At 42.3% G+C, this 20,256-nt stretch overlaps 1 protein-coding gene across 1 annotated transcript; it reads right to left on the bottom strand.

The window, feature by feature from the left end:
- Window positions 1-98: 98 nt before the first annotated feature.
- golim4a (golgi integral membrane protein 4a) lies at window positions 99-19,386 on the bottom strand. Its single transcript, XM_040008573.1, has 16 exons — window positions 18,706-19,386; window positions 9,320-9,394; window positions 9,038-9,087; window positions 8,841-8,894; window positions 8,508-8,658; window positions 7,183-7,265; window positions 6,973-7,056; window positions 5,340-5,459; window positions 4,949-5,215; window positions 4,341-4,627; window positions 4,093-4,163; window positions 3,883-3,962; window positions 3,303-3,512; window positions 2,777-2,845; window positions 2,506-2,583; window positions 99-1,226 (listed from the first exon to the last, which is right to left on the bottom strand). Exons 1-16 carry the CDS (start codon window positions 18,890-18,892, stop codon window positions 1,080-1,082), a joined length of 2,013 nt encoding a protein of 670 aa, XP_039864507.1. The 5' UTR covers window positions 18,893-19,386; the 3' UTR covers window positions 99-1,079.
- Between the last annotated feature and the right edge of the window lie 870 nt (window positions 19,387-20,256).

Below are 20,256 nucleotides of genomic sequence, written 5' to 3'. Positions count from 1 at the left end.
GTATTAAAATTGCTCAACCACCACTGACGACTTATTAGCAACCTTAAAGCACATTTTCAAAGAGGTGAATATACAGAATCAGACTACACAAATCACAATTATGTGAAATCTTCTTTATTCCACACAGGCAGCAATTCAGTACAATGAAACCCGCACTTTTCTGTATCAAATATAACTGGTGTACAAATGTACAAATATTCAGCATTTATTTTACTATACATTGCCCAGCAGACTAGAGAAGCTGCAGTAAATTAAGAGTAAATTCCCATCAGCAGTGGACATGAAATAGTTCTCCATTAAAGGCCATGCTGAATGAAGCTTAAGGATCACCAACTGGTGTGCTCTTCTCGCTCCCACCTCATCAAAAATGATTTTCCAAATGTAAAATGACCTAAAAAGACTTAGGAGAACGGAAAGGCACATGTCACAGTGAGCAGCTTCACCAGAAGTGGCTTACCGATTGGCATCTGTAATAATATCCAGGATATTTTTTTTAATGCACCAATGTATCAGCTTTACAAAACTGGTAAGGATCACGATAACACAGACTTTTAAAAATCAAAATTTTGCACTTTTTATGATTGTCAGAGTTCGTCCTATTAAAAAATAAATAACAGAAAATGACATTTGAGTTCTACCATGATTACAACTGTCTGCATGAAACATATATATATGTATGAAGGCCTGATCATGACATCAGAATAAACATGCATCCTTTACACACACACGCTCAAACAAAGCACTTTGATAAACAAAATACATTCTCTGCCTGCTCTTAAAAACAAGAACAACCAGGCAGTCAGGCAGACGAGAAAGTAGACGGAAAATTAAATGAATAAAAATTATATAAAAACTATACAGTATAGATCTCATTTACACCCACCAAATTTAGTCCATTTCCACAGTGTCAGCTGATCCTTTCAAATCTCAGAAGTGTTTGAAATATTGTCCCCCATCTTCTGAGCATAATATCCCAGTTTTATCTCAGTGGATGGCTGGTGCTATTCCTTTGGGATTCAAGGGAAAGAATGCCCTGATTGGTACTATAGGCAAGCTTTAAAAAAAACAAAAAGGCACTTCTACATTTCTGCCCTTCGATCGTTTCCCTTGTCTGCATCCTCCTCCCCCTCCTCTTCTTCCTCCTCGTAATTCACGTCCTCGTTATTCTTGGCATCATTTCTGTGATCCCCGTCCATTCTTGGCCCTTCATGGTTTTTACCTTTATCCTGGAAGCGAATTACAAGCACACAACCTGATTTAATGACCAGGAGTCATGTAAACACGATCATTTCAGACATTTACAGTTAGTGTTTGCCTCCTGTGCAGCGATGCATGAATGAAGCTTAGATCCACTGAGCTCCTGTTGCAGAGGAGGTAAGTGGCAGTATGAACTATAAGTCTATCAATGTGATTTTTTTTTAATGAAGTCTTTTTTTTGAATATATTAAACATTAAAGATGATAAATGATAATCGCTGTAATCGGTCTCCAAGGTCAGAAGTTACTGTTAGTTACAGACCAGCTGACAGTGAGGAGTCAGATGTCTTTCTCAAGGATATTTCAGCTCTGTGGACGGCTGGTTTTCAAAAGGTTTCAATGTTTTGCAGACTTTATAAAGACTGAATAAATATCTCAAACCAATTAAAATACCACATAACAGCAGTATTAAGGCTTATAGACTTTGTCATATATTGAGACTTCCTTATATGCCAAATTAAACCAAATGCAGGCGAACACACGACACTCCGACTAACTCGACATCCTATCTTTCTCATTTACCGTGAGTCACATGGGCCAGGGTTTACATTACAGAGACACCACAGTGTGCTCTGACACACTCGAGCTACACACCAGTGAATCCCTGCACAGGTGAATATATTTCTGGATGTGAACCCAGAACATTTCGCTGTGTGCACCTCGACCGTTTTCCTCCAGGAAAGGTTTCAGGGTGTGATGTTACTTGTGAGGTGGAACGGAACCTGATGTGATGATGCTGGGAATAAAAATGAATTCCACATTTGTGCAGGTTAAATGGGAAACGGGAGGCCTAGGAAGTAAAGCGGATTGTGAGGTTGGTGGTTTCAGCTGCAGGGAAGACTGCATGAGCAGAGAGTAAACTTCAAGCGATGTGAAGAAAAATCTTTAACTCCTTGGCCAGTGGAAACACCTTAGAGTATTTTTAGTTGTAAAATAACCATCCTGTAATAGTAAAGCCATTGAAATTGTTATTTAACAGACAGTTTGACCTTTTAAAATCACACGTTTCAGTTATTTAAGACGATTAAACCATGTGCATGACTACATGTCACATGTAGTAACATTACTCCATGTTCAGAATTTCATCAAAAATGGCCTAGTTTAAAAAAAGCTCATGTACTTGGCCTGTTACTTTGACTTCTTTCCCCTTGTGACTTTTCCTCACCGCCTCCGATATTTGATGGGAGAGGAATCAAGGAAATCTAGGAATTGAGAAAAGGAGGATTGACTGCTTTCCCACAGAACATACCTGGTCTCTTTTGTCTTCGTTATATTGATCCTCTCCCTCCTCATCTCTCTTCTGTCCACCAGCTATGTCCTCCTGGGCCTTCAGGACAAGAAAAACCACATTTACGAATTGCAACAATGAAACTTTAGTCACGACACTGAGATGCAAATGTATTGCAGCATTATATTATACTAAACCATATTTATTTAGTTTTGATAGTCTTACATTCAAGTGTTTTGCACCACTCTACTATCACTCAGTACAAAGGCATGTGTGTGAGCATGCACGTTACCTCATCTTCCGCTTCCTCCTGGTACTGGTCATCCAGTGTGTCCTCTTGCTGGTCTGGATTTCCAGCTATCTGAATGCACACAAATCACAGAACAAGTTAAAACAGGATATAAAGTTTACTTTTCATCATAGATCCTGCAGTTTCTCTCTCTCACTTAATATATATTTATATTAAGGTGCACCTCGCCATGCAGTCTGGCTATAAACATTTTTGAAACAATGGGTCTCTCTGAAGAGCTCACTGAATGATTAACATCCGCACAAAGCTCAGCACTTTATACTGTATCTCTAGTTCTCAAACTTTCATGGCTTGCTTCAGTATGCCATTCTGAGCTCTGTATGCGTGTGTGTGCACGAATTTAGTCTGAAGCTGCGAACAAGCCCCTCCTCTTCCATTGTTGGCATTTTCAGAACCTCTAATCATCTTCCTGTTCAGCCTGTAATGTTGCTGTAATGTCAGTAGCTGCGTGTGCAGATGCTGAATAGAGATTGTGAGTATCTCACTACTGTCGCCTCCCCTGACTCACCACCAGTTCCTCCTCCACAGTCGGTTGTTTGAGGTCTTGATGCATTTGAATGTGCTGGGCCGGCGCTGCAGGCTCCTCTTCCTCTTCAGCCGCATTTTCATCTGCTTCGGCAGCGCGGTGCGGCAGCCGGGCGTCCTCGGCCTCGTCAAACTCATCCTCTCCCTGGTTGTTGGGGTCGTCCTCAGGGTTCAAGTCACCGTCTATGTCACCCTATAGCAAAATAACAAATTTAGAATAAGAGCTGTGGATATGATAAAATGAGTATGTTTTTGCTGGAAATAAAACTGTCAACCTGTCAGTTTCCTGTAATGTTTTATTAATTCTCTGGCTAGTATTCAGAAGATTTACCAGCTCAGTAGGTTGACAGACAAGTGCGGATAGAGAGGGAACAGATGAATATGGAAGTGGGCTGGGGTGATTAAAGAATCGATGTTGTGATGGATGGCTGAATGAGTGTATGGCGTATGATAGACCGGTGTGAATGTTAAGCAAGCGAATGAGCTGGGAGGACAGAGAGAGCCCGAGGATGTTTTAACAGATGGAGCAAGCAAGACGGCAAGACAGACAGACAGACATCCACCTGCTGATGTGGCGGCACTCTGTGATCCGTCTCTCGATTCTCCTCCGCCTCCTGCTCGTGCAACATATGAACGTCTCTCTCTGTTAACACACAGATGCAACACACAAACTAAATCCACTAACATCAACCGGCTGCTTCTGTGAGCTCTAATGATTGAAGGGAATATTTGTGCAGTGAGAAATATGGAAGACGTTTTCCTGCAAATCTCACCTTCATCAACCTCAGCGTGACCGTCGTCTTCTCGAATATCATTGTCCACATTCTCGTATTCAGTCCTCTTCCTAATAACCGAGACGAGTACAGGGCAAGTAAGTACAGGCACGTGTTCTTCTGTAAAGCTATTTTATTAATTCATTTGGAGAAGTGTAATAAGAAAATATGCCGCGGTTCAAAGTTTACTACTCGCTGCGACTGCTCTGTTTCTTTAAAACTGAGCTCACTCAGATCTTAAACCTGACCTCTCGTGTTCTTCTCTCAGGATCTGCTCCCGTCTGTCGGCCTCCCTGTGCTGCTGCTGCTCACGTTCCTGCTCCACCTTCAGCCTCTGCTCCCTGTCCTTCAGCACCCTCTCTCTCTCGGCCTGGAGGGCCTCCTGCCGCCTCTGGATCTGCCTGCCCTCCTCTGCCCTCTGAGCCTGCAGCCGCTGCTGCTCCTGCTGCTGCTCATAGGCTGACTTTAGATGCTGAACCTGGGGGGGCACCTTGTGCTGCAGCTGGTCCTCCGGATGCAGATTCACAGGAGGATCCTGAGAGAGTTATAAATACAAGAGAGAGGAAATATCATGTAGAGCATGAAAAAAGTGAATTAGAGCTCATCAAACGCACTGAATTGATGCCAAGTTTAGATATAAATATAAAGCTTTGGTACAATCTTTGTGGGGGGGGGGGGGGGGGGGTTTCCTCCATGTTTCCTCAATAAAGCTAAAAAAAACAAAAAACAAAAAACAAAAACACTGCATAAGCAGAGTCACACTGAACTAACTAATACCAGCAGGAAACAGACGTCCACTTCAAGATCTGTTTAAACCCTGTTTGGATAAGATCTTTTAGTCTAAACCACTGCTGACCATCTGTGGCTGGCGTTTCCGTCGGTCCAATGCGTTCTCAGCCTCTTCTTCATGTTCTGGCTCCTGCTCTTCCTCCTGCTGCTCATCCTGTAGCTGGTCTGGGTCCTCCTCCAGCTTCTGAGGCTGTCCAGCTTGGGCCATCTCCTCCTCTGCCAGCTCCCTCCTCCTCTCTGCCTCTCCCTCTCTGTCCTCGTCTTTCTCAGACAGGGCGTGCTGGGTTACAGTGGAGTGGGACTGGACCTCAGAGTGGGCGTGCGCTTCATTGGCCTGGTGAGCCGACCGAGTACAGAGCCATGAGAGAAATCTTGAGATCTCTTGATATTTACAGTAAACTTTTTGTCTTTCTCAATAAAACAGTATTATTACTTCATCCCAAAGAATCCCAGATTACCCTTGAATCAGTGTTCCAGTGAGCCTGCTGATCTTCATGTGCGTTGGCTTGTGCATGTTGTGCCATGCTGGGCGCCTTTTGCAGGGTCTCCTTGAGCTGTTTGTATTCATTCACCTGTGCCTAAAGTGAACAAGAGAAGAGAAAGGCAAAGATTAAGAACACATTTTTACCATTACAAAATTAAGTAAACCTGTTTAACTACTCGCTAACAAAAATATCTAAACAGCCAATCACATGGCAGCAACTCAACAGTCCGAAAAAGAGAAAATATTCAGTGACTGACAGTTCTCTTGGCCAAACGCGAGGTGACTGGAAGGCAACAGTAACTCAAACAACTACTCATTACAACCAAGGTATGCAGAAGAGCATCTCTGAATGTGTTCTACAGCTGCAGAAGACCACACCAGGTTTCACTCCTGTCAGCTAAAAATAGGAAACTGAGGCTACAGCTCACACAGGCTCACCAAAACTTGACAATAGAAAACTGGAAAAACACCGTCTGGTCTCACAGGTCTTAATTAACGCTGCAACATCTACACATTTGGGATGTAGTGAACGGGATCTGCAGCAACTGTGTGATGCTGTCATGTCAATATGGACCAAAGTCTCTGAGGAGTGTTTCCAGCACCTTGTTGAATTAATGACACAAAGCATTAAGGTGGTGCAACCCTGTACTAGCAAAGTGTATCTAATGAAGTGGCTAGTGAGTGTGTATATATTTATGCAACACAGAAGCCTAAACCTCTTCTTCCATGATAAATCATTTAGAGCTGTGGCCTCCATCTTTGCGCCGTCTTGATTCTTTTAAGAAGCAGCTGAAAACTCATTTATTCAGACTGGTTTTTAACCAGTTTTGGGTTTTATGATGCTATGTTTTTATTTTCTGTATTTTTATGCTTGTCTTTATTGTAAAGCAGTTTTTGATCTATGAAAGGTGCTATATTAATAAAAATAAATTAAAAAAATATATAGCAAAAACAACCTCCTGTACAGCCATTAATTAGCTTCCATCTTTTTTTTTAAAAAGTAAAGAAATAAATGAAGCTTTCCCTGCGGTGATACAGACATTTTCTTTCAAACTGTCCGTTCAGTTTTGGCCCTCGTACCGTTAAATCCTTTTATACACGCATACTTTCAGAACAGGCCAGAGGGTTAAATTCTAAAAATTCTTGCTAAATTCCTCCCTCGTCCCTTTGTCTCGCTCCACTCCCTCCATTATAGCTTTCTGGCTGATTGGCTGCAGTGTGCTTTAGATGCACTGCGCTGACAGCCCTGACTAAATCAAACCCCCTGGAGTGAAGGAAAGAGCGTGTATGCATGTGTTTGTGTGTGTTTGTTTGTGTGTGTGTCCAAGCAAACGCACTGATGGAAAGCAGGCCAGGCTTTAAAACAAATTAGTAAATGCAGACAGAAAGAGAGAGAGGGGTGGGGGAATTGAGAGAAAGTGAGTATCTATCAGCAGAGCTCAGTGTATTCAGTAAACTGTTCAGGCAGTTCAGAGGTCACTCTTAAGGAGAAAGACAATTATAGATTTGCCAAAAAACACACAACCCCCCCCCCCCCCCCCCTGCCTACGGCATCAATCAGCTGCTGTACTCAGTGACTGCAGTAAACCAGGAGGCTGAACCCTTACCTGAGCTGCAGCCAGCGCACTCTTGTGGTCTTCCAGCGTCAGTGCGAGGTGATCGTGGGCTGCCTTCAGGTCCTGATGGTGGATCTGAACAAGCAAATCCAACAAAAGTGAGCCAAGGAGCCATTCACATTTATGACAAGAAAGAAAAAAATATATCTGTGCAGACATACAGGATGAAGAAAAGTAAGAAATGTCCAGAGTCTTTCTCACCTGGGCGTCCTGTAGCTGCACGTGAATGTCGTGATGGGCTTTCCTCAGTTGTTTATTTTCCTCTCTTAGGTTAACAACACTCTCTGCCACCGCAACAAATCAGAAATAAAGAGAAGAAAAAAAACAAACATGTCAAACAACTTCTCCTGAAATAACTTTCCAATTATTACAACCAGTCATATTAACTCTTACTTGTCTGTCCTTATACTCCATATTACCAACATTTGAATATTTTATAAAAGCAAATTAAATCCACGTTTGTTTTCACACCATTCAACTGTAAAATATGACAAAATCATTTTGCAGTCCAGAAATGTGAAAATAAAAGCAATTTTACATGCAGTATGTCATTAAGTCAGGAGATGGAGACAGAGTAAAAGTGGGAAAAAAATCACTTATACTCAAAATATGACACGCTGACGGCCCTGGATACTAGACAAAACTGCCGGAGAGTGCGAGCTTGGAATCATGCTGACGGATCAATGGTGGGAAAAAGCTGTCCTCAGTCATAAACTACACCCAGGTTCTCATACAGTTGTCCAAAATGTATTAATGTACCAATGTGACAGATGTCATGGCAGATGTTTTATTCCTGCTGTAACCTGCACAGGTTTTAGACTGCTCCTTCAGGAACACGTGTAAGGTTCAGGGACCTGGATGAATGTGGGCTTTTTCATTGCTATTATTTGTGGTTCCACTTGTTCCCCTGAAGATCATTTCTCTGCAATACAAATTTTTCTCTTTTGCATCTCTGTTATAGTCGTATCCTAGGCCCCTCATCTCTGTAGCTCAGAGACGTGATGTCATTTGTCGAGCTAGAAAAGATCAATTTTACAGTAAAAGGCAGCTATATAAATTAACGAGAATTAAAATCCAATGTAAAGTGAAGAAGGCTGAAAAACGGTCACATCCAGGAGAAATCACTCTTGTTCACCAGCACATTAAAGGGTTTGAGTTCAGGAGTACAGTGTGACTACATGGGTCACCATAAAAAGCATGACAATATGTGAACAGCAGGTCATTGCATTTGACCATATAACTGATGTTAGCACTATGGTGATAAGAAGGCCCAAACCATGCCCTGCTAATGTGGAAATCTAATTCATAAAAGTTCTTTCTTTATCATTCTGTGCAGTTATGATGTCACACAGACTCTGATGTTAATGACTTTGCTAAATACTGAAAAAAGTTCGTCCACCCCGCTGCGGCATTAGCTCATCAGTTCATCATCCGGATGAGCTAATAATAAAAGCTAACTTTCTTACACTCATATTTACATTGTTTCATTCAGTGTTTGTTTGCAGAAACCTGGCACAAGTCATTACCTTTGAGCTGGGAGACTTCTATCTCTTTGGCCTCCTGAAGTTTATCGTAGCGCTCCTTGTGTTCACCCAGCAGCCGGCTGTGATCCTTGCCCTGGACTTGGTGCTGCTCGTGCAGATCATAATACTGCCTCTTCAGGTCCTCGTGCTGATTCTGAAGGAAAGCTCTTGTTACAAACATAACATCAAAAACTACAAAAAAGGGACAAAAGGCCAGGAAGAATTTGTCTGTTTGGATAAGAGGAAGAAAGGTTAAATATGAGGATGTCTGTGTTAAAAGGAAGAAGAAAACCAGAGGATAAGTGAGTGTATCTATGTGTGTTTTGGGCTTCTGACCTTTAACATCTGATGTTGGACTTGTAAGGAGTTGTATTTGCCGTTTGATTCTTGCTGTTAGAGGATTTAAAAAAAAAAGAGATAATTGTTTGCACACAAGTTCTGCACAGATATCTCAAGCAGACAAAATAAAGAAGCCAATAAGTGATGCATTTACTAACAAATAAAAAAGCAACACTGTAGTGTACAAAAGATACCTTCTCCTTGTTCAATGATTGCTGCGCTTCGATCTTATAAACCAGATAATCTGAAAAAGACAAAAACAACAGAAAAGAAGCTAATTGAAACCAAATTTACACTTGAGATTACAATTTAAATAGATGCACTATTTTGCAGAAATTTTTTCTTAAATTTAAACTCAATAATTATGTTGTCTTAAAAACTGACTCTACTGCAGTCTAATATTTACTTTAGCACAAACTCCTCAATACGGACAAATTCCTTAAGTCGAGACTGAGTGTGCATGCTACTTTTCTCACCTTCTTTGGCCTTTTTGTGCTCCAACCTCTCCTTCTGAAGACTCTTCTCCAACCTGGAGCGATGCTCATACACCACTACAGGAAACATGGAGGGGATGAATTAAGGGAAGGATTAGTGAGTGCTTTGACATCTATCTGGACCAGCAAACCAAACACAAAGCTCCAATACCAACACTTGGACTGCAAAAACAACCTCAACATTAGTCAAGTGAAGTGAAGTGAAGATCCTTTTGGCAATTTTCTTAGCAAACTAGCTTGACGTAGATATCTACAGTCTACATCAAGCAATATTCAAAGCATGGGGAAGTAGGTCAGTGCAGGAGCAAAGTATTCTGGGTAAAATTTGACTACATACACACCGTCATTCTATTGCTGCTAAGTATGCAGATATACTGAGCATACATTTGCAAATAGAGGTTTACATACATTCATGAGCGCGAATGTCTGATCATTTTGGTCTTTCGGTGATTTCTTTGAACTCTTCTTTTCCCAGCACATATCTTTAACTTTTTAAGGGGCTTTTAAGTGTAGTCGACAAATAACAATGAGGTTGGGGCTTTGGGAAGGCCATTGTAGAAGCTTTATCCCTTACAAAAACAGTTTTGATGCATGTTTGGGATGATTGTCCTGTTGGAACACAATATTCCCTCAAAATTTAAACTTCCTAGCTGTTGATCTGAGGTGAAGTTGAAGAATTTAGATGTTGTCAAACTTCCTCATTATCCCATCCACTTTCTGCAAAATACCATTACCACAGGCAGCAAAGCAGCCCCACAGCATAATGCTACCACCACCATGCTTGAAAGCTGATACAGCATTCCTAGGTCTTTGTCTTGTCTCATCATAAAACTTTTCTCAGCAGCTTCTTTATTTCTTCCCATACTCTCAGTCTATGGCGATTTGGCAATTTCTAGTTCATGGCAGGCTTGAGCCTTGCTGGTTCCTGGGTTGTTTCTACAATACAATTTTAGATCTTCAGTGAGTTCTTTGGACTTTCTCATTGTTCTGAATATTGGTCAAACCAATAAGGTGTCAAACAAATCTGTTCTATGCTGCAGAGAGAAATTACCAGTAGTCAATTATGATCACTACTGAGGAGTTAGCGCTTGACCATGGCAAATATACTGTAGAACTGTCAGCACTTTGAGTATATGTATATATTTAGGACAGTATGTATAATTTTGACATTGTGTGGATTAGAGAAAATCCTAAATGAAGTCACACTTGTTTTTTTGTTCAAGGAAATTATTAAAAGTCCCAAATTACCATGCCATTCATGTCCTTGATAAGTGTATGTAAACTCCTGACCTCAGCTGTATTTGTTAAAAGAATATGAAAAGAATAGTCCTATAAAAGTCTTATCCTCTTCATGCTCTAAAAGCTTGAGTGCCTGTTTAGATTCACTTCTTACCTCTCCAGCTATCCTCTAAACCAGCGGTCTCCACCCTTTTTTGCGCCACGGACCGGTTTATGCCCGACAATATTTTCACGGACCGGCCTTTAAGGTGTCGCGGATAAATACAACAAAATAAAACTAGTACCTGGTACCGAAAAAAAGAAAATTTATTCATAACACACGTGAAAAGACCCAGGAAAACCGAGTAAACGATAAAAACGATAACAAAATAACGCTGAAAACCGATAAAAACCCTGAAAACTATACATTTCACACCTGAGCCTCAACTCTCGCGGCCCGGTACCGGTCCGAGGCCCGGGGGTTGGGGACCGCTGCTCTGAACTCTCCATAATCTCCCTATTCCTCCCCATTTCATGATCCTCATCTTTTCTAAATCAGAGAAACAAAAAGAAACCCGACTGTGAACAAAGCAGCATAAGTAGTCCTCGATCACTGTTAGCAGTGCAACATACTGAGAAATGTCAGGTTTATTTCTTGCGAGTCAGCTTTGGTCAGTTCTTGAGGCAACTCGTGAAGGCATTTTCTAACTTGGACACATTTTCTAACTTGCCATTAACCTCAGTTTATTTTTTCACTAAATGCATTACATCTATTTAACACATTTCAGTAGGAAGCTACTGACAACTGGACAGCGTCTCACGTTGGAATCTGACTGTACCGCTATTAATTTGTTCTGGTCAGGTTTGGAGTCTTCACACACCCCTGTTCTCTGCTGCCTGTTGGAGCGGGGGGGCTAGGAGGAGGAGTTGGCCGTCTGATTGGGGTCTGGAATGTGGGGCCTCCCTGCTGCTGCCGAGCCGGGGCAGTCTGCTTCTCTCCACCCCAGGGAAAAGGGTAACACTACCTGGGTCTGGGTGCAGTTTCCCCTTCCAGGGGCAAGGGTACCTAGACCCGGGGCTTAGAGTACGCTTGGGGAGTGTGATTGTGTGTACAGTCTCTTTGTGTCTGTCTCCACGTTGGGTGAGTGTTGAGTAATTGCATATGAGAGCATGAGGGTGGGAATGGATGTTTGTATCTGTGTGTGCCTGTTTGTCTGTGTTTATATGTCAGGTCGGGTATCAGACGCCACCTCTCTAGGGACATCTCAGGCCCTTCAAGGTATGGAGGCCTATCTCCCCCCACCACTCCCCCTGCCAGTGGCAGACGCCCTCAGACATCGGTGCATTGGTGGTTCTTTGTGTCCGGGGATGGGCGTCTGGGTACCCACTGGCTCACTCCGGGGCTGCTTGTCGGGGCCTGGAGCTCGCTCGGGCCACTTCGGGGGTGGGGTGCCCTCGGCCTGGGGCTCGGTCACTCTGGCACAGCTGGCTGCCGGCAGAGCTCACGGGCGCGTCACTGCAACCCCCCCTGGCTTCTGCTCCGCGGCTGCTGAGTGAGCCCTCATCTGGGACTCTCCTCAGCTCTTTCTGGGACAGTGACGTGGCTGCCCCTCTGTCGGTCTTCCTTGGTCTCTTGTGTTCTGGGGGCCTCTGGATGTCTGGAGTTTTGATCTCCTCCATACCTGCTTCAAGCCCTGGAGGACGGGGCTGTGGCCCCCCACACCCTCTTAACAGATCATTACATGCTCACAGGTGCACACACGGGTGCTCACACACACAAACTACACCCTTTTTGGCTCCTACCTCAAAGCACACTGTGCGCTGTCGATCTGACGTGCTGCACAATAATGTTTAATATTTAGTATTTACTGTTACATTCCCATAGATCATCGTGATGTTGTTTATTCTATTGCTCTTTTTTTCCTGCTTGTTTTCTCTTTTTTCTTTCTCAACAGGTGATCCAGGTGATTGATATATGTATTTTTTGTCTGCTTATTTTGTTGTTTTTTGGGTTTTTTGCCCTTTATCACCGTTCCTCTTCCCCGCTGTTTTTCTTTCCCTCTTTCTTTCTCCCCTTTCTTTTCCCCAGTCAAGTCTGTCCCGTATTTAGCAGGTTAAAATAAAATAAACAATAAAAGGCAAATCAAATAGACCAATACGGCAAGGCTGGGTTGGTCGATTTGGTAAAGTAAATCCGTTGGACATCTTTCTTTGCCTTTAGACAATAATTCTGATGGCAAAAGAGCCAAACGGGACAGGCAACAAAAAAAATAAAATAAAATTTGTTCTGGTCTTCAGGCAGCATGTGATTTAACTGTTAAAACAAGAGCTCTGAACATTAAATCTTCACTTATTCCTTTCCACTGGGGGCTGGGCAGTGAAACTGATGATGTGGCTATTCTTCCCTCTGAGTGCCACCTCAACAGATTCCAAGATAACTGTTCGCTACATCTATATTTAGTTTTAATATCATGAGGGCAGCAAAAGGAAAGAAGGATAGGGGTAAAAGAAGAAGGGACAGGAAATTAACAAAAGAGTAAAACGAAGCTCAAAGAAACTGGAAAGCTGATCCTAACAGACCAGCGCTAGTGTAAATAAAGGTACTTAACTATCAAGAGGACAAAAAAACCTGCTTCTATCATATGAAAAGCCAATGTAATGACAACAAAAGTCACCCGCACAATTCAGCTCACCACGTTTGTACTCTCAATGTTGCTTTAAAGTGGTTATATCCACTTTTTTCATTATGCGTTGTGAGAACATTTTTTATGGCACTGGTGTATAAAAAGAAAATACCTTTTATGATTCTGTACAGTGTGCTCATTTGATTCCATTTAGATAAACAGTTCATGCTGCACCACTTGCTGTTTTTTTTCTTGTTTTTTTTTGCATGCAGAAGTTAAAGTAATCCCATCTGTTTCCCAACAGACTCTCTGGTCTTTCCTCATCGGATTTTAGAATACAATAAGTTTAAGTTGTGACTCGCATGTTATAATGCTGCCGGGATCAGTTCTGAATAAGTAGCATATAACGCTTAATGGCAGTAAAGCAGAAGTGAACAAACTTCCCCGAAGTTTCTTTCATCAACGCCTGATCAGGTGGTTGTCTAAAACCTCACCAGATTGGATTTTGCTCCTCTGAGGCGTTGAACCTCCTCAGCAGTGCCAAAGATGAGGCTATGTTTTTCTTAGATGAGCTCAGCTAGGCTACACTCTCACTGTGGGCCAACTGGGATGGGCTAGAGCGACAAACAACTGGAGTCTAAAGCTTAATTTATAGCACTGTACTGATTCCCTGTAGAGCCCAGGCCATAATGGGTGATGTTGTGGTTTGCATTTATACTTGGTTTCCCATCACGAGAGAAACTAAATTGTTTGTGGTCAACTCAGAGCTAATAGATCTCAAACAATTGCTAACTGTACTGAAACACGGTACAGAGAAAAGATTTCAAAACAGACTCACTACACGTACTGTCAGGGGCATGAAAAGTGCTTTATATCTACTGGCAGAATATTATGTACTGTAATAGAAGAGTGATCGAGCAATGTGCAGATGAATTTACATTTAAAGAAGCAATGAGTATCATATAGGCCTGAACCTTAGCCACCTAAAAACAAATAGTGCTGTAGGTCCAGAATATAAACACACAAAAAACAACTTCAGCTGTCAAAAGTCAAAAACCAAATGTCATAAAAGCATACAAGGAAAGCAAAGACAGCACAATGGAGAGTTTTCATTGCTTCTGAAAACCTGGATCCACTACAAAGAACTTCTTTGTATAATATGACTTCTGTCTTCTCTGCCACGGGGGGGGGGCTAAAGAATAAGCAACAGCACAAATAAAAACCAGAGCAGGCCACATGACTGGCTGTTCCACATTTTTTAATACTCTAAGTGGTTGTAGCTCACAGTTACAACATGTAGAGGTGAGTCTGCAAAGCTCTGCTTAGCATCTACACACTTCACTGCTATCATGGGCCCTTCACTTAGCATGTACATATATACATGCAACAGGCTTACAGCAAAGAGAGAGCAGCTACAGGAGGAGGGCCAATAACGCAAACATACAAAGAGCTGCTGGTGTGTGCTACAAGTGTGAAATGGCCACAGACTGTTGACTCTTTTGTTGTTAGCTGTCTCCATGCTACATTAGCTCTGCTGTTGGCAGTGTTGGTGGCACGTGGCGTAGTAAACTGAGAACAACTCAGAACTGAATTCACCGACCTCACAGTTCAGGCCACTGTCACAGATACAGCTTTTTGACTTACGATCAATCCGATATTTGATCCAAACATCAGATCGGGGCATCTCCCCATCAGACCGATGAAACACAGTGTGGTTTGAGCGCAGATAAGAACAAGGGAGCCTTCTATGGTGGTGACATTTATTGACCTACTGGTTTAGATGTGGCGAGGATAAGATCAGTTAGATTTGGCTCAGGGTGTTGAAAAGGAAATGTGGGCCAGGAATTTTTTTTTCCTGTGGCGTTTTTGTTGGTTCACATTCCTACTTCCATTGTGTATACACACATACACACCAGACATACAAACACAACAGACCAATTAGGTTTAGGAGTGAAGTTCAATACAGATGCATGTCCCAAGAATCCAAAAAGTGTTGATTGAATATTTTATGTGTGCTGGAACTAACTGTCTGCTACTAAGTTTTGCACACTTCAAGACTAATGTCTTTGACGGGTAACCTATTTTACAAGTCACTCTTTGTTACAATCAGGTCAGGCCTTACAGGGGCAGGAACTCAGAAAGACTGTGAGACACATGACCTGATCCAGGAAGTGATATTAGGTCAAAGAAACACGGCATGTTTGCGTATTTACTCCCCACAAGATTTTCTTTTTCATCACAAGATAACAAGTTTGTTTTTTGAGTCTACAGGTAACATTGAAAGGATGTAAAATATGTTGATATCTACAGTTCACATTAATGTTCTTGAGCTACTTGTAAACAGAGTAAATAGTGTACACAGTATATACAGGCCCTCGATCAGCTGCAAATTTACAACGTCAAAAGCCAAAGAGCTAAATATTGCATGTCACCCATTGTCACTATCAAGGCCTCAAACTGTAGATGTTAAGCAAGAATCTTGAAACATTTTGGTTTCAAAACTGCAGCTTCTCAGCTCCCAAAAGCTCACCACGTGTTGTTAAAAGACGACGTGTTGCGACAAACACGCAATTTCTCGAAACGTGTCAGTGCCATCGAAGCTCGCGCTCATCAAAATGAGCATCAAAACAAACATTAAATTTTAAATCTTAAATATTTCATGAGCTCCCATTTGCACTGCTCTCAATTAAATACAGGATGTAGGTGATTAGTAAATAACAGCTCTCTGTTTCTACTGACGCTTTTACACGCCATCCCAACTTCTTTGGAAATAGGGCCGGTTGTTAAATCACAGTGACACATTTGTCAGTGTGCACGCATAACCACAAAGTGCCTGTTAAAGACTTAAAGTGCTTTAAATGACTGATGACTGCCAGCCTGTGGCTGCAGTGGATAACAGGGAATCAATGTGCCTGGCTCACAACCCTCACATTGCCCCCACCCCTCAAGCTATAACCAACCTCTAAATATAGGGCCAGAAAAACAGCAATCTGTAGTCAGCTGTGGCTGTCAAGTGGCTTTGTGATTGGCTGAACGATGCACTGTTTCACAATGATAATTATGGGTGTGGCGCACAAGCAGGAGAGAGCTGAGCTACAGGAAGTTGAAATCTACATAATGTATGCTGGTACACTGCAGGACCCTGTTATGGATGACATCACTGGATGTGATGTAATCTGTTGCCTGAATTATTTTTTTTTCTTTTAAGCTTTTGCATTGTCAACGATGAACTTTTAGCCTAGGCCTTGTAAATATACCTTGTTAAAAAACTTAGTGGATTCCTCATACAGCACCCTATACTGTCATGACACTACAGAAGAATTAGCAAGGTCTATACCTCTAAACAGTCTCCTGTTGCAAATTGATTTGCCAGTAGAGCAAGGCTTTGTTGGCACAAATCCAGCAATTATTTGGAAACACCTTAAGCATAAAAAATAGCAGTAAAAGCTTCAATGTGTGGTCCTGAAAATCAGTAGATATGGACTATATCTGCTTTCCAGTAAATAGAGACACACAAATACGTTCACCTTAAAAGACCTTCATTGCATCTTAATCTACTAGCAGCAGAAGGGTTTTATTAAAAGGCCCAACTTCAGGAACTTCACCCCACTTTCACAACATTTTAACAATCTTGTTCGGCAGTACCCTGAGTGCTTCCTCCATATAAGCGTGCGTGAACATGCTGCTGTGCTGACAGGATGTGAGGTTTCGGGCCTTGCCATTATGCCATGAGTTTAAAATTAGCCGATGGGCAAAGAGCCCGCTCCTACATGGCTTTTCAGAACAAGGTTTGTTTGCGCCCACATCAGGAAGCAAAGAAGTGTGTCAGGCTTTCAGCTCAGACTCAGAACCTGACAATGTAATCCAGCCTTTAACCCAACAATAAACATGTAAGCCATTTTTCCCTATTACCCATCGGTTTGCCATACCGTGAAGCTGCCCTAAATCTTTCACCGGTCAGTTCTAGAAGTCTGCATGCATTTGAATATGGTCCAGGGGGTGTTTTGTCTTCAAGGTAAAGAGAACTGCTTTGTGTTAAGTTTTGATGCTTTCGCTGACATAAGAAGATCCCTTTAGTCATTCTTCAGTTCAGGTCTGTGGAAATACATCCACCCCCCTGTAATACTGGTATAACCAGAAACAGAGTGGCGATATACTGTGACCATCTAGATATAATAGGTATACTGTATCTGGTATCAAGATAGGGGAACTCCCAGTCCTCCATAAGTTTTTGGGCACTTTTGTTAATATGGGTGCTCTTTACTCAAATGCACCAGAAACATTTTGATAATCAAATGATCAGAAATGACAAGAAAATATATGGATTTCTGTCAAGTAAGCTAACAAACTGTGCTGATGAGCGCATTGTCTTAAAGGCCACGTTTATAGCAGGAACTTGAGTATCACTATGTTGCTCGTTACAGTGTTTAGAAGTTCCAGCAATCTGTGGGAAATTACTCCTTATTGCTCATGAACGTACAAGTTTAAGGCAAAATCTAATCTGATGTGATCCTCTGGAATAACTGGGGCACAATTGGGAATTTTCTCCAACGTAATGCTTTTTAGTTTCAGCGATTACCTGAGAGTCAAGGATGCCAGCATGGCAACAACATCCTGCACCATGGTGGCGAAACATCAAAGAAAAACAAAAACAAAGACAAAATGAGCTCTAAGACTTCTAGGAATACAGCTAAAATACAGTGACTGCAACCAGGCGCTTGTGTTGTAATAGCCTCAGTTGACCACAGCTGCAGGAAGTGACGGGGCTAATTTCACTTTGACTGCACCTCTGGAAAAACAAATGAACTCTCGTTAAAGGCAAATATGCTTTTAAAACATTTTTTTAAAAGGCAAATATGCTCATCTCATGACAAGGTCAGGAGCCATCACCAGTTTATTGGAAGCTTGCAGCTTTACTGAAGTATCATTTCTCTAATCCAGCTAGATCAGATGTGGCAGGAAAGTTAGGATGTTTCTGGGAAATCTGCCTCTTTTCAGTTTACAACTGTGGTTTTCATGGGGTCTCAGCTAATGAGTACTGTTATTACTGATTAATATAGTGATTAGTTTGTCTACAGGATGCTTAAAAGATACCAAAAATGCTTTTATCATTAACTACATCTCAGATTGATCAAATTGCTCAGTTTTGCTGTGTGCCAAAGATCCAAATATTTAATTGACTATTAACATCACCAGTAAAGCACACAGTCATAAGTCAACAGTCAATAAAGCCAGGAATGTTGAAGACGGAACTTTTTTTATTTTTTATTTTATTTAAAACCTTAAACACGTCTATACAAACATTTTGTAACCCAGTCTGGTTTTTAAGGTGCTAAATGAACGCCGAACTTAAGTTTGTTAAGTAAAGTAATATCAAGTCCTCCAATTTGTTTTAAAAGATGTAAGGGTGTTTCAGCATGTTCGACAATAATGACAATGCAGTTTTATCCACGGAGTCTGGCGTGACACGTAACGTGGTGTCAGCTGTGGACAAACATTCGATCACCTCTCCGCCCCCGTGTTTACCTTGGAGCTGTGCCGACAGCGACTCTTGGTGTTGCTGATACTTCAGTGCCATCGCCTCCGTCCTCTTGAGCTGTTTGTGCATCTCGTACGACATCATGCCCCCGTACATCACCCCGCAGACCACGGTGACCAGAAGGAGACATTGGAAGATCCTCCGCTGCCTCCGGGAGCACACCCCGTTTCCCATGTTGGACCCGCACCCCTCCCCGCCTTCTATGCGCGAAAGCCCCGTCTCTGCCGCTGGAAAGTTCCGACTCAACTTTTTCCCCCTCCCGGTGAGAACTGAGGAAACTGAGGAAACCTCCCCCTCCCCTCACACCCCGAGCATTTCCACGCAGAAAACACAAGCTACGTGCTAATACTCGCTTTCGGGCACATTATTATCTTTTTCAGCAGAGCTGCATCCAAATTTCGACCCTCTCCCCCCTCTGCAACTTCAAAGTAGCCGCTCAGATTTTCGCCTGACTTACAGCCAAACTCTGGCTCTGCCTTCTTTTTAGCTCTAAAAGCAACAAAATAAATAAGACGGGCGAGTCCTGCGTGGGTCTCTCTTCCTCTCTTGCAGAGTTTCCGACGTGACTCGGGCAAGCTTACAGAGAAGTTAAAAGTTGGGTCCACGACGAGGCCTTCATAGCACCTTTAACTTCAGTTACGTGTCAGCCGAGCGGCTCCCTGCCATCCAACTGCAGCGCTATAGGAAGTCCCTCCTCCGAAATAATGGTAAAGTTCCCTGCTCCCGCCCCGTAACTGCTGCTTTTATTATATTGGTCGCCAGCGAGCTCACTCAAAAAAGCAACGAGGAATGTGAAGGAAGAAAGATAGGACTCCCCCCCCCAAAAAAAATGTAGCGTTTAATGAGGCTTAAAGTTAACTGTGAGTCTATAAAACAGAACATCACCAAATGCTGTTTCTTTCCTGGAGTTGCTCTGCCAGACCTTCACTCAGTTGCTGCTCGTTTCTGGGTCTCTCTGCCTTCAGTTTTGTATTTAATAATTGAGAAGCCTGCTCTGTTGGGTTGGGATCAGGTGATTGGCTTGGCCATTGAAAAATATCCAATTTCGCTGCATTGAGAAACTCTTGGATGCTTTGCGTCAGTATTATTTGCACCGTGGAGCGCTGTATGCGGTGGTCTTGAGAGGCCCAACTTACAAAAACACCAACATATATGGGAATACTGCAGAAATACAGAACACAACGAAAGTTCAATAAAATACAACGGAAGTGTTTCTGCTATAACAGCTGAGGCAAGATGGAAGAGTAATGTGTTTTAATTGAGCCATACAATACTGTACATGTTTGGTATTAGACTGTTGGCTTGTCGCTTCCAGGGGTCCGTTATGACCTTTTGCTGCATGTCCTTCTGTTTGTGTTATATGTGCTTTTGCAGCATTGTTTTCAGAAGTCGCGCATGGAGTTTGAGCGCTCATGGTTACTGTAGCTGTCTGATCGATTCTGTGGCATTTTGTATGAGTATAGCCTGTACACTTCACAATTCAGCCTGCTACTTTACGTCACCCTTAGACACTAGTGCCCAGCTTCCAATGGCAGCTA

The sequence above is a fragment of the Simochromis diagramma genome, unplaced genomic scaffold (assembly GCF_900408965.1).
Source record: "Simochromis diagramma unplaced genomic scaffold, fSimDia1.1 OVJJ01000344.1, whole genome shotgun sequence".
In the NCBI taxonomy this organism is placed as follows: domain Eukaryota; kingdom Metazoa; phylum Chordata; class Actinopteri; order Cichliformes; family Cichlidae; genus Simochromis; species Simochromis diagramma.
The sequence above is the reverse complement of the archived record's forward strand: the minus strand, read 5'-3'. Positions and strand labels throughout refer to the sequence as shown.